Below are 13,154 nucleotides of genomic sequence, written 5' to 3'. Positions count from 1 at the left end.
CTTTGTGGTCCAGACAGGCTGACTCCAGAGGCTAACTCTTTAAGCATCCACATTCACACTTCCAGGTGGCTCTCACACATGCCCATTCTCACCAACCTCACAAGGTTTACAGGCTCATACGCGAGTAAAATGGAGTTTTAGGTACAATATGGGATCCAGTAAAAAGTGTCTTGTGAATATAAAATAACCAATATAAAGGATAAGACAGAGGTAAAATAAGAAATCTAAAGAGTAATACAAAAGTCTGTGGCCTATTAAAAAGATACATGGTAATACAGGGTGAAACCAAGATACATAGGAATACAAAGTTCTATTAAAATATACCTAGCCATTTAGGGTTGCTGCAAGACTCTGGGATTGATGCTGATGAGAAAAGAGCACCATAGGTGCAGCTGGCCAGGTAGCCTGTTGGGACATCTTGGTCCAAAAGAATCTCCCTAATTTAAATGTTCTGTTCCAGGCCTGGAACAAAAGTTTGTGTATATCCTGAACCTTAGCCAATGGGAAGCTGCCTTGCAATACATTCATGACGCTACTATTGCTCTGCAATGAAGTCTTATCCAGCAGAAGATTATATTTTGTATGCATTGGTCCTCACATAGGCTAGAATGCCTGTGCTTTGTCAGAACAAACTGCTGCTGGAGAGATGGATCTCTCAGAGCCACATGGGCTCATGAGTTTTGGAAATATCCCAGGATACAATCCTTTTGGCTAGAAGTGGACGGGAGGTTTAAAAGATAATGGATAGCTCCTTAAAATTACTCCCCAGAACTGCATGGAATCTCTCCAGCTCGTGGAAAGCTTGGTTCTCCAGAGCACTTCTTGTAACCAAATAACTCATGTTGCTTAGGTGGAAGAGCAGACTGCCTCCAGCAATAGAAGCATGGCTCAGCGTCTTGGCTGCCCTGACAGCTAAAAAGTGGGTAACACTTGGAGAAGAGGAACTGTAGATAAATTTGAAAAAATGTGGTCAGACTTTTTAGAAATATTTTACTAATCCTTTGTGGATGGAAACTGAGATGTTGCTCTCTTTCCCATTCCCACTCTTCCCCTTTCTTATTTTCTTTTTCCATTCCTTTAATTCTTGTGGTTTTGGGTCTTTTGGTTTTTGTGGGGGGAAAAGGAATAAATTAAATATTAACACACTAAAACAGAACTTACAACCAATATCATACCTATTTCTGGTTATGCCTCTAAAAACAAATACTCTCTTAAGCAACCAATGGAGTTACAGACTCATTTGTTCAGATTTACAAAGAATATAATTTAGTGCTAAAACATGCCAAACCTATACAGTATGCTAAAAACCAACCTCTTAAATTAGCTCATTAATTTAAATATTAAACACTAAGTACTGCCATAAGAGAGCTGTATCTTGGGATCTGTTTTTCTATTTGCAGATTATTCATTATCTCAAGAGGTAGTATTTTTGTGTTTTGTGATAACAAAATATATTCTAACTAAACTAAATGAAAAACTATAACATTCTTTGTGCTGAGATTTTTCTGTCCCCATTTTGCCCTTTAGGAAGGAATAGTATCTCCTGCTGATCTAGACCTTGTGATGTCTGATGGATTGGGAATGCGGTACGCATTTATAGGGCCTCTTGAAACAATGCATCTCAATGCAGAAGGTATGCATTTTCCCCTTAAGAGTTAAATATAACAGTTTCCAAGGCAATAATTTCTTGTATAAAGCTTTGCTAATACTGTCTTCACAGTTCAGACCAGCATAAGATTGACTGACTGTAAATGTCTTATCTCTTTTCATAATAAGGTAGGTCTCAAGTCTTGAAACAATATAAAAGCTTTTGCAGTTTCAGGGTGGTTGCACCTTCCCTTTCCATATCCCTTGAAGACGTTCACTTGGTGATTTCTGGTTCCCCGTCGTCTCCTCTGTTTGGTAGAAACCCATGTCTCTCTCTCTCTCTCCTGACTGGAGTTAAAGTGCATAGCTCCCTGGATTAACTTCAACAATACAGGCTATCTAAACAGGCCACTGTTTACACTTTGCTTTCTCCAAAAAGGCTATAGCTGGCACGTTTTCTGAAGTTATCATGCTGTTTCTAAAAAAGCACATTTATTCCTGAGGTAATAACATTACAGAGAAAACATAGAACCACCAATAATAAAAACTAATAAAAGTTCTTATATACAAGCTAACAGTTTACCAGAGGTCACGTATCAGTCTTATGCAAGCCAATTCCTGCCAATCCTCACACAAGGATTACCCCCATCCATTTTAGCCATTTGTTGAATCAAAGAGAAGGCCCGGAGTCAGCTTAATATCTTGCTGTTTATCCAAAAGCCTTGTTTTAATCTCTTTGGCTGCTCCTCCACTATCACTCTCCCATCAGAGGTGCCATGCAATTCAAACCAGGCTAATGAGGCGCTAACGTGCATATTCAGCACCTCGTGAGCATAATAGTGGCTGCATGAATTTCAAAGTGCAGACTTTGAATTTCAGATTGGCAGTGAAGATGAAGGCAGCTTTGAAATAAGCTGCCCACTTTGACATTCCCTTTCTTCCTCAGAACTAGATCAGAGTAAGGGAATGTCGAAGTGGGGGACTCATTTCTAAGCTGCCTCCCATCTTCACTGTCTGCAATTTGAAGTCTGCACTTAGATGTTCGCATGGCCTTCATTATGCTAATGAGGTGCTGAATATGAACGTTAGCACCCCATTAGCCTCCTTCAAATTGCCTCATTATCATGGCATCTCTGATGGGAGAGTGATAGTGTAGAAGTAGCCTCAGTCTCTGAAGAATGAGATTTGGACTGGTATATGCACTTCTGTATGCGGGGGTACCTTCTTGAGTGCTTTGGTAAGCTGTAGTACCCTCCTCCTTGGAGTAGATCATAATCATTTATAAATTGTCCATTTGATCAATTGACCCCAGAGATATGTCTCATTTCCCTCCAGAGAGGCCATATTCAGTCCTGGCTGATACAATACATAAACCAACACAACACAAGCTTTCAAGAATATTGCCACATTTGTCACAGAAGGAGGTGGCCATTGACCAACTGTCTGAATCCAGATTCAGTTTTTTAAGATGAGTTACTAATTTTTGTCCCAATTGCTCGGAAACATTCTCATATGTGTAATTCAGCCCAGTTTTAGGGCTGGCAGCAGAAGGATAAAACAGAAAAGTTCACCAGAGGCTGAGGTGCAAATACAAGATGATTCTCTTCAGGTGGGTGCTGGGGTTCTAGGTTAATTCACATTAATACCAATTTGGCAAATGGCTGTAGGTGCTGTGAGTACAGTAAGTGGCTTGTGCAATGCCCTAAGTCACTTCAGCTGATCAGTTAATAATACCACTTTACATTCTCACAGACTTTTAAGATACTTAATGTTCTGTATATCACAGGCCACCAATACCACCCATCATCTGCACACTAACCCCAACAACTGAATTTGAGCTAAAGTATTACAGCCCACAGGAGACTAAAATATTACATGCCACAAGCAGAGAACAGGGAGGATCGACTGCACCAGTGCCCGAAGCCCGTTCAGTGGAAGGGAAATGGGGTAAGTGAGCTATACCCAGATAAGTCGCACGCTTCGGAGAAGACGAAACCCCATATGGTCACTGCCAATCTGACCTGAAGGAAGATTTCTTCCCACCTCTAGATGTGAAGATCAGTTACACCCTGACCATGTGAGTGAGAACAAACTGGCCCTGCACCTGAGAGAGAGAATGACCTAGCCCGCTCCACTCAGTGTCCTGTTTGCAGCCAGGACTATCCTCTGTGCTTTAGAAAAAGATTTTTAAAAATAAACCTCCCAGAATACACTGCTTGGAACCCTTCCTGGTCCTTGCAGGTGGGTGGCTGAAACCCTTATGCATGAGCTTGCTTAGCTGAAATACAAATTTAAGATACTGTTCTCCTTCGAGTGTTCCCTGCCAGTGCTCCACACAGGTGTCAGTGCGCCCCTGCGCTGCGGATTGGAAAGCTTTGCAGAGCAGTGCACCACCCCCACCTCCGTGTGCTACGTATGCACAAAAGCCAGTGGGTGACATCACTGCACTGAAGACAGAGCATGCAGCACGGCCCTCCTCAGCACCTTTTCTACCATCCTCAGCTGTGGATGCACACAGAGCAGCTCTTTCTTTCCTGACTAGAAAAACCAGTTTTTTTGTTTAGCCTCCCTCCTTTCCCTCATATTATTAATACTTATTTATTTTTGATTCACTTTTACTTAACCCAAAAAAAAAAGTAAAAAAAAAAATCAAGTGGCAGCTGCCGTGGAGCTGTGGCAGCGGCTTTTTTCTTACACGAGCAGTGTTTGTCTTAAAAGAGACAGATATTGAGGAAAAATGCAGCTGAATCTATGAAGAATTGTGAAACCGGCAGTGGCATTATGCCTTTGTCTGATGGGCATGCCTCATGCCTTGAATGCTTGGGTGAATCCCACAGCATTTCTATGTGCCCCCATTGCCGGGGTATGCTGGCAAAGGCACAGAAAGAACGTGAAGCGCGCTTAAAAGCACTGCTTTGGCAAAAGTCCCTCTCATCTAGGGGCACGCCAAATGACGTGAGGGGGAGCAAAAGTCCCTCTCATCTAGGGGCACGCCAAATGACGTGAGGGGGAGCAAAAGTCCCTCTCATCTAGGGGCACGCCAAATGACGTGGGGGGGAGCAAAAGCCCTCAGATGGGGTAGCTACGTCGTCCTGCAGAGGCTCTCATGCTGTGAGAGTGTCACCCTCTAGCTCTCTGTGTGAGTTGCTGGCAGCCTCGTGTTCTCCGGTGCCACTCGTGTCGGGTATTGTAGAGAGATGCAGGTCCTACTCAGCCAGGAGAGCTAAGGGAGAGACCAGGCAACCCACATCAACTGATGCCTCCCAGGCATCTGCTCCTGAAAAGCCCTACATGCCTCCACCAGCAGTGCCTACTACCTATTGAGGTTCAATAAGGACAAGTGCAGAGTCCTGCACTTGGGCCAGAAGAATCCCAAGCATTGTTACAGGCTGGGGTCCGACTGGCTCAGTAGTAGTTCTGCAGAAAAGGACCTGGGAGTTGTAGTGAACGAGAAGCTGGACGTGAGTCAACAGTGTGCCATTGTAGCCAAGAAGGCTAATGGCATATTAGGCTGCATCAAGAGGAGCGTTGCCAATAGATCCAGAAAAGTGATTATTCCTCTCTAATTCAGCTTTGGTGAGGCCACATCTGGAGTACTGTGTCCAGTTCTGGGCCCCCAGTTATGGGAAGGATGTGGATACACTGGAGAGGGTCCAGCGGAAGGCGACCAAAATAATTAGGGGGCTGGAGCATATGACATTTGAAGAAGGGTTGAGGGAACTGGGACTGTTTAGTCTGCAGAAGAGAAGACCGAGGGGAGACTTGATAATAGCCTTCAACTTACTGAAGGGAGGTTGCAAAGAGGCTGGAGAGAGGCTGTTCACAGTGGTCATGGATGGCAGAACATGGAACCGTAGTCTCAAGATGCGGTTGGGAAGGTCCAGGTTGAACATTAGGAAAAACTTTTTCACTAGGAGGGTGGTGAAGCACTGGAACAGTCTACCCAGGGAAGTAGTGGAGTCTCCATCCTTGGAGGTGTTTAAGTCTCGTCTTGACAAAGCCCTGGCTGGACTGATCTGATGGGTTTGGTCCTGCCTTTGGCAGGGGGCTGGACTTGATGGCTTTTTTAGGTCTCTTCCAGCTCTATTGTTCTATGATTCTGTGACTCTAGGCTGCTGGTATGTATCAGTCAGTTAGACATAAGAAGGCACAACAAAAAACATGACAAATCCACAAATCCCATCAGCTATACTCAACACCATGTGTGTTCTCACCAAACTCTATGGGGCACGAGCATGCTAGCACCTCATATAACAACCCTCACTCATCTTCCTCTCAATCTGAAGGCAGTAGCAGGCATGAAGGGACCATCCCTATCAGCCTCCCCCTTTCTGGGTACATCAGTCGTGGCCATACCACAGTCAACAGTTTCCACCACAGTGGGATCCGTAGGATGTCTGGCACACATATCAGCCTCACTCATCCCAGATGCACCGCTCTAGGCATGCTATCCCTCAGCATGAGCATATGTCTGGGTGCCCTCCTACAATGTCAGCACAGTCCTCACCGACTAATCCGTCATCTATAGTTTCACAAACAATTTCTAATGCTGTGGAAGAGTTAGCTCATTCAGACTCTGAGGCTTCTTCCAAGGGTCACAGGTCTATATGAGATGAGGCAGCTTTTCAGATTTCTTGCTCTCCTCTAGCTGATGACCTAAAGCACTTCCAAGAACTCTGTAAAAGGATTGCCCAGTCCCAGGATCTCACCCTGCAGGAGGTGCAAGATGAACAATATATGCTGCTCACAATTCTGCAGTCATCTGCACCTCCCAAAACAGCCCTACCTGTTAATGAAGCAATCCTCAAACGTTCTCTGGACGATCCTGGTTTGTATCCTGCCCACCAATTGCAGGGCAGATAGGAAGTATTTCGTCCCATCTGAGGGCACAGATTTTCTCTTTTCACATCCACAACCCAATTCCTTAGTTGTGGATTCAGTAAGCCAGAAATCCAAGAACCCTCAATTTAAATCTACCCTCTCTGATAGGGAACATAAGTGTTTAGATTCCTTTGGGCATAAGGTAAACTCTTCATCCACCCTGCAGTACAGAATTGCGAACTATACTGCTCTTTTAACCAATTATGACCATACAAACTACAATAAATTACAAGACCTGACACAAGACTTGCCAGACACCAAACGCCCTATCCTGCAGTCTGTAATTAAGGAGGGCTTCTCAATTGCTAAAACTGCCCTTCAGGCAGCAAAGGATGTGGCTGACACAGCTGCTAGAGCAATTGCCACTGCGATAGTTATGCGTGGGGTGGCATGGCTCTTGTCTTCAGGTATTCCATGTGAAATCCAGTCTAAGGGGGAAGAGCTCCCCTTTGATAGAAAACAGGTGTTCTCCAGCACCACTGATGAGATGTTACATTTCATGAAAGACTCCAGAACAACATTGCGCAGCTGGGAATGTACTCCCCTCCTAACAAGAGACACAAGTACTCTGCCTTCCATAGATGTAGGGAGCATAACTACCCCTACTGCAGACAACAGCATAGGCAATACAATAATAAACTTAAAAATAGATTGAACAGGAGGAGGACACATCAGGTCCAGTCATCTATAGCCCACCCTACCTCCCAAAAGCATCAAATGGCTTGGTCAAGGGTCTGAGTGACCACCTTTAGATCTAGTGCATTCTGGGCCCACTTTCCATCATTGGCTTTTACCATCAGTGGACTGAGATTACATCCAACAAATGGGTCTTAGATATTTATCAGAGGTGGCTACACAATTCCTTTTACAAATATCCCCCCACACCCATCCACCTACCCCATCCCTCTTCAGGGATCCATCTCACAAGCCACTCCTGTGAACAAAAGTACAGAAACTCCTTACTTTAGGGGCAGTAGAACCCATCCCTGACAAGCACAGGGGCAAGGGTTTTTATTCCAACTGTTTTCTGATGACCAAGAAATTCAAGGGGATGGAGGCTTATCTTAGACCTCAAGGAACTGAATAGATTCGTTCTCAGCACAAAATTCAAGATGGTAACCTTACAAACTATCATTTCGGCACTAGTTGAGGGGCTGGTTCTCAGCCCTTGACCTCTAGGATGCTTATTTTCGTGTCACCATTCACCTGTCCCACAGGAGGTTCCTCCGTTTTGTGGTGGGTCAGGACCCAATAAAAAGTCCTCCCTTTTGGACTTTCAGTGGCCCTGCGAATTTTCTCCAAAACACTTGATGTGGTCACAGCACACCTCAGAAGCCAGAACATTGTTATTTTTCCTTATTTAGACAACTGCCTGATCAAGGGTTCCGCTTGCCTTATGATAAATACTACCAGGGAATGTTTTTCCCAGCTTGGCCTCCTTGTAAACCTATAGAAGTCCACTTTGAGACCGACACAGAGCCTAGAGTTCGTAGGTGCTCTACTGGATTTGGTTTCAGCCAGAGCCTACATACCTGTTCACAGGTTTCAGGCAATCTGCAACCTCATGCACGTAGTCAAACAGGCCCCTTTTACTACGTCTTAAACTTGCCTCCAATTGTTAGGGCCCATGGCTGCCACGACATTCGTAGTCCCATTTGCAAGATTGCATATGCGCTGCCTCCATCATTGGGTTGCCTGCAACTACATACCAATCTGCCACAGATTATCAAAGACACTTGCTTTTCCTCCACTAGCGTTACAGTCACTGGACTGGTGTACATCCAGAACAAATCTCCTCCTGGGCAAAACTTTGCATCCCCAGATCCCTCTGTAACTAACTGTGATGCCTCTCTCATGGGTTGGGGGGCCCACAGCAACACATCATCAATTCAGGGCACATGGGCTCACCACAAGAGACTTCTTCATATCAATATCCTGGAGCTCAGGGCTGTTGGAAGAGTCTGTGCCCATTTTCTCCCATTGGTATTGGACAAAACTATTTGGGTCCTCACAGACAACACGCCCACTATGTTTTATATCAACCAGCTGGGGGACGTGTCCAGTGACACTCTGTATGTGCCAAGGTGCTCAGGTTATGGAACTGGTGCATAAAGAACTGGGTGACCCCAATAGCAACATAACTACCTGGGGAACAGAATACCACAGTAGACAGGCTGAGCAGGTATTTCTCAGACCAGAACGAATGGGAGATCAATACTGATATACTTCTCTCCATCTTCTGCAAATGGGGCTTCCTGACAATAGACTGCTTTGCTACTCCTCACAATTGCAAGTTCCACAGTTTTTTTGTTCCAGGGTAGGAATAGGCAAGACATTGCAGGAGGATGCATTCATGATTGGCTGTGCAGCTCCCCTTCTCTACACCTTTCCCCCAGTTCCACTCATTGCCAGAGTGATCAACAAAATCAGGACAGATCAGGCAGCTGTAATACTCATAGTGCCAGATTGGTCCAGGCATCCACAGTTTCCTTACCTGCACTACCTATCACTTGACTGACCAATTCCTCTCCCAGTGGTGCCGAATCTTCTCACTCAGCGCCACGGCACCACATTTCACCCTAACTTCAAAACCCTGAAACTCTCAGTGTGGCTTCTCCATAGTTCAGTTGGCTAGAAGCCTGGTGACTGGGGACTCTGTCTCGAAGAAACTGTTTAAATGGGTACAGTCTCCTCTGTGGAGCCGTTTAAGTGGGTGAAGAAAAAGAACGACTCAGTTGCCATTGAAATCTGTGCTGTGAGGAGCTGGCTTTTCCTTTTCTCATTAAGCTCACATTAGTAGACTGTGGTCATCATAATAATCCCTGTTAGCACCAGAAGATTTTAGGCTTGTCTCAGACACCAACCTGTAACTGGACAGCCATACAATTTTATTCTTAGTATTAAAACGGTGATTCACTTTTATAGTGTAATTCTCACACTGCACATTCCTTCAGCGTAGTTTAACTCTCAGTAAATATCAAATAAAAGGAAAAAGTACAAAGCACAAAAGTGGCATCTACATTTCCCCTTTGGCATTTATCACAACCCACATTTGTTTCTTTTCTTCTAAAAATACCAGTTGCCAGGAAGAGTTGCAAGCTTTTCTTTTTTCAAATGAGCTAGTAAATACCTCGCACTGTAGAATGATGGTGGGGTTTGTTTGTTTTTTATTTGAAGGCGCTGACTGTGTAAAAGCAGAGTATATCCTTCTCACACAGGGGTGGGCAAGATCTGGCCCACCAAGTCATCAGATCCAGCCCATGGACCATCTCAGACACAGAGCAGCCAGCCACTGGGTCACAGTCCCCTCCTATCCTAAGTCACAGCCCAAACCCCTGCACCTCCTGCTGCCCCCCAGTCTGCTGCCCCAGGTCACAACAGTCTCCTTCACTCTGTCTTGGACACCACACCTCTCCTGCACCCCAGTCTCTTACACCAAGCTCCCTTCTGCACCCAACTTCTATCTCAGACCTCACACCTCCTCCATTAATATCATGGAAGAGTGCAAGAATTTGGTAAGTGGTCAAGTGCTGGAGTGGCCCCTCATCAAAAATTACTGCCCACCCCAGATCTAGCAGATTAATACTAAGATTACTTTAATGATGTAAATCAGGGTGGCAAAGGTTTTGTAAGTAGAGGATTACCCTGCAGACTCGTATCTCATGTTGCCCATTTACAAAAGAAGGTGCTGCAGTAGGTTTGCAGCAGCATTTGGCAAACACATTATTTTAACATTAATGAACAAAATAAAATGGAGTGCACTGTAGGTGGATAATTCTATTGCTTGTAACTCCCCCATTAAAAATTACAGTCATACACTGCCTGCAGGCCTGGACTGGGCCACGAGACAACAGGGCATTTGCCTGGTTCCATTCATAATCTGGTATGTTGATCCTCTCCCAGTCCTGCTGGTACGGGCTGGGGATGTAAAGCATCTGCTTACATAGCATCCAGCAGACAGACTCAGGCTGCTACTGATTGCTGTCATCAGAGAAAGGTCAGCAGTGTCATTGCTGAATGCCCATTCTGCAGTTCACTCAGTGGACATCAGTTGCAATGTTTGGTCTGTTTTCTCCTTGCTTTTCCAAACTGCTTTAGATGGTGTGAGAACTATCAGTTTAGGTTCCTCGTCCGTCCCCAGGATAGATCTCCAGCACTGGCATCACCTTCCAATTTGCAACAAAGGGGAGTGGGAGGTGAACTCTCCTCTGACTAGTCCGCCCAGCAGATCCACCAACTGAACAGCATCTGCCTGCAGCTGGCCTGCATCTCTCTTCTGCCAGAAATTCATCCTAGCAGCTCCTCTATCTCCTATCTCCAGGAGGAATTAGTAAGGATGAAAATGGAAATCTTGGGGGAGGGGACAAAGGATGAAATTTTGGGTGTGGGGAGAGATGTTTTATGTTGGAAGATAAGGGTGTGATCATCTCTTTTGGGAGAGGAGAACCTGATGCACAAGGATACTTCTGGAGGAGAGTGTTGGTTTCTTTTGTTTGGCTGTTTGTGGGAAGAATATCCCAAGATCTTCCCACCTGCAAATACCACAGCTCTCCACCCCCTTTACTCTGTCCCTTATTTTCTTTCCCCCCTTTTTGCAAAATTACTGACCACAGGATATTGTCTAGGGCACTTTTCCCTATTAGTCAACTAAGAGATCTGAACATACAGCACTGTGCCAATAGCTGTGAATACAGAACAAATGCCAATCTCAAGTCACGGAAGGCAATGAGACAGAAACTTGAGAACTGAATGGGAACAGACAGAAAGGAAGCCCATGAAAACAAGGAATGTATTATAAGGACATCTGACTTAACATAATGGTGTTTTTTTGTTGCTTTCAAATCTGATAAATTCCATACTGCTAAATTGGATATTTTAAGATTTGGCATGGTACCACCACACAGAAATGCCACCAGCCCTTTACCTGGAAATAAACATCAATATAATACCTGAGAGACTTTTTCTCATTTATCACAATATTACTTTAATACACACAATACTTCCTTGTAATGAGCTATCTGTTAATCTGCTGAGGTTTGTCCAGACTCTCTAAGACTATATGTTTGTTTTTAAGCTTCAAGAATAACTTTAATCTTCAAGAAGTAGCCGCTGTAAAACAAGCGAATAAATGATCATTAATATAATTTTCATAAAACCATGCAACACTAAAAGTGGAATGGAGCTTGAGAGGTCATCGAGTCCAGTCCCCTCCCCTCACAACCGAACCAAGCACCATGTAGACCATCCCTGATAGATGTCTTTCTAACCTGCTCTTAAATATCTCCAGTGATGGAGATTCCACAGCCTGCTTAGGCAATTTATTCCAGTGTTTAACCACCCTGACAGTTAGGACAATTTTCCTAATGACCACCCTAAGCCTCCCTTGCTGCAGTTTAAGCCCATTGCTCCTTGTCCTATCCTTAGAGGCCAAGGAGAACAATTTTTCTCCCTCCTCCTTGTAACCCTCTTCTAGGTACTTGAAAGCTGCTATCATGTCCCCTCTATATCTTCTCTTTTCTAAGCTAAACAAGCCCAGTTCTTTCAGTCTTCCCTCATGGCTCATATTCTCTAGAACTTTAATCATTCTTGTTGCTCTTCTTTGGCCCTTCTCAAATTTCTCCACATTTTTCATGAAATGTGGTGCCCAGAAGTGGGCACAATACTGCAAATGAGGCCTAATGAACGCTGAGAAGAGCGGAAGAATGACTTCTCGTGTCTTGCTCACAACACTCCTGTTAATGCATTCCAGAATCACGTTTGCCTTTTTTGCAACTGTTGACTCATATTTAGCTTATGGTCCACTATGCCCCTTAAGTCCCTCTTTGCAGTACTCCTTCCTAGATAGTCACTTCCCATTTTGTATGTATGAAGCTGATTGTTCCTTCCTAAATGGACTATTTTGCATTTGGGCTTAAACTTCATCCTGTGTACCTCAAACCATTTCTCCAGTTTGCCCCTATCATTTTGAATTCTGACCCTATCCTCCATAGCAGTTGCAACCCCACGCAGCTTGGTATCATCTGCAAACTTAATAAGCGTATTCTCTGTGGCAATATCTAAATTGTTGATGAAGACATTAAATAGAACCCATCCAAAACAGACCCCTGTGGAACCCCACTTGTTATGCCCTTCCAGCATGACTGTGAACCATTAATAACTACTCTCTGAAAATTGTTATCTAGCCGGTTATGCACCCATCTTATAGTAGCCCCATCTAAATTGTATTTGTGTAGTTTATTGATAAGAAGATATGCAAGACCGCATCAAATGCCTTACTAAAGTCTAGGTATACCACATCCACTGTGTCTCCCTTATCCACAAGATTTGTTATACTGTCAAAAAAAAAGCTATCAGATTGGTCTTGCATGATTTGTTCTTTACAAATCCATACTAGCTGTTACATATCACCTTATTTTCTTCCAGATGTTGGCAGATGAATTCCTTAGTTACTTGCTCCATTATCTTTCCCGGCACCGAAGTTAAACTGACTGATCTGTAGTTTCCTGGTTGTTCGTTTTTCCCTTTTTATAGATGGGCACTATATTTGCCCTTTTTCAGTCTTCTGGAATCTCTCTAGACTTCCAGGACTTTTCAAAGATGGTAGCTAAAGGTTCCGATACTTCCTCTATCAGTTCCTTGAGTATTCTAGGATGCATTTCATCAGACCCTGGTGACTTGCAGACTTC

The 13,154-nt window shown here is 44.2% G+C and overlaps 1 protein-coding gene across 1 annotated transcript in view; it reads left to right on the top strand.

The window, feature by feature from the left end:
- CRYL1 (crystallin lambda 1) overlaps positions 1–13,154 on the top strand; it is an 88,547-nt gene that overhangs the window by 63,736 nt on the left and 11,657 nt on the right. The window contains exon 6 of the mRNA XM_074985257.1: positions 1,528–1,633. Coding sequence (XP_074841358.1) covers positions 1,528–1,633 — 106 coding nt within the window. The remainder of the gene's footprint in view (positions 1–1,527; positions 1,634–13,154) is intronic.

This window comes from Carettochelys insculpta, chromosome 1, assembly GCF_033958435.1.
Source record: "Carettochelys insculpta isolate YL-2023 chromosome 1, ASM3395843v1, whole genome shotgun sequence".
Lineage (NCBI taxonomy): Eukaryota > Metazoa > Chordata > Testudines > Carettochelyidae > Carettochelys > Carettochelys insculpta.
This window is presented reverse-complemented; position numbering and strand designations above follow the sequence as displayed.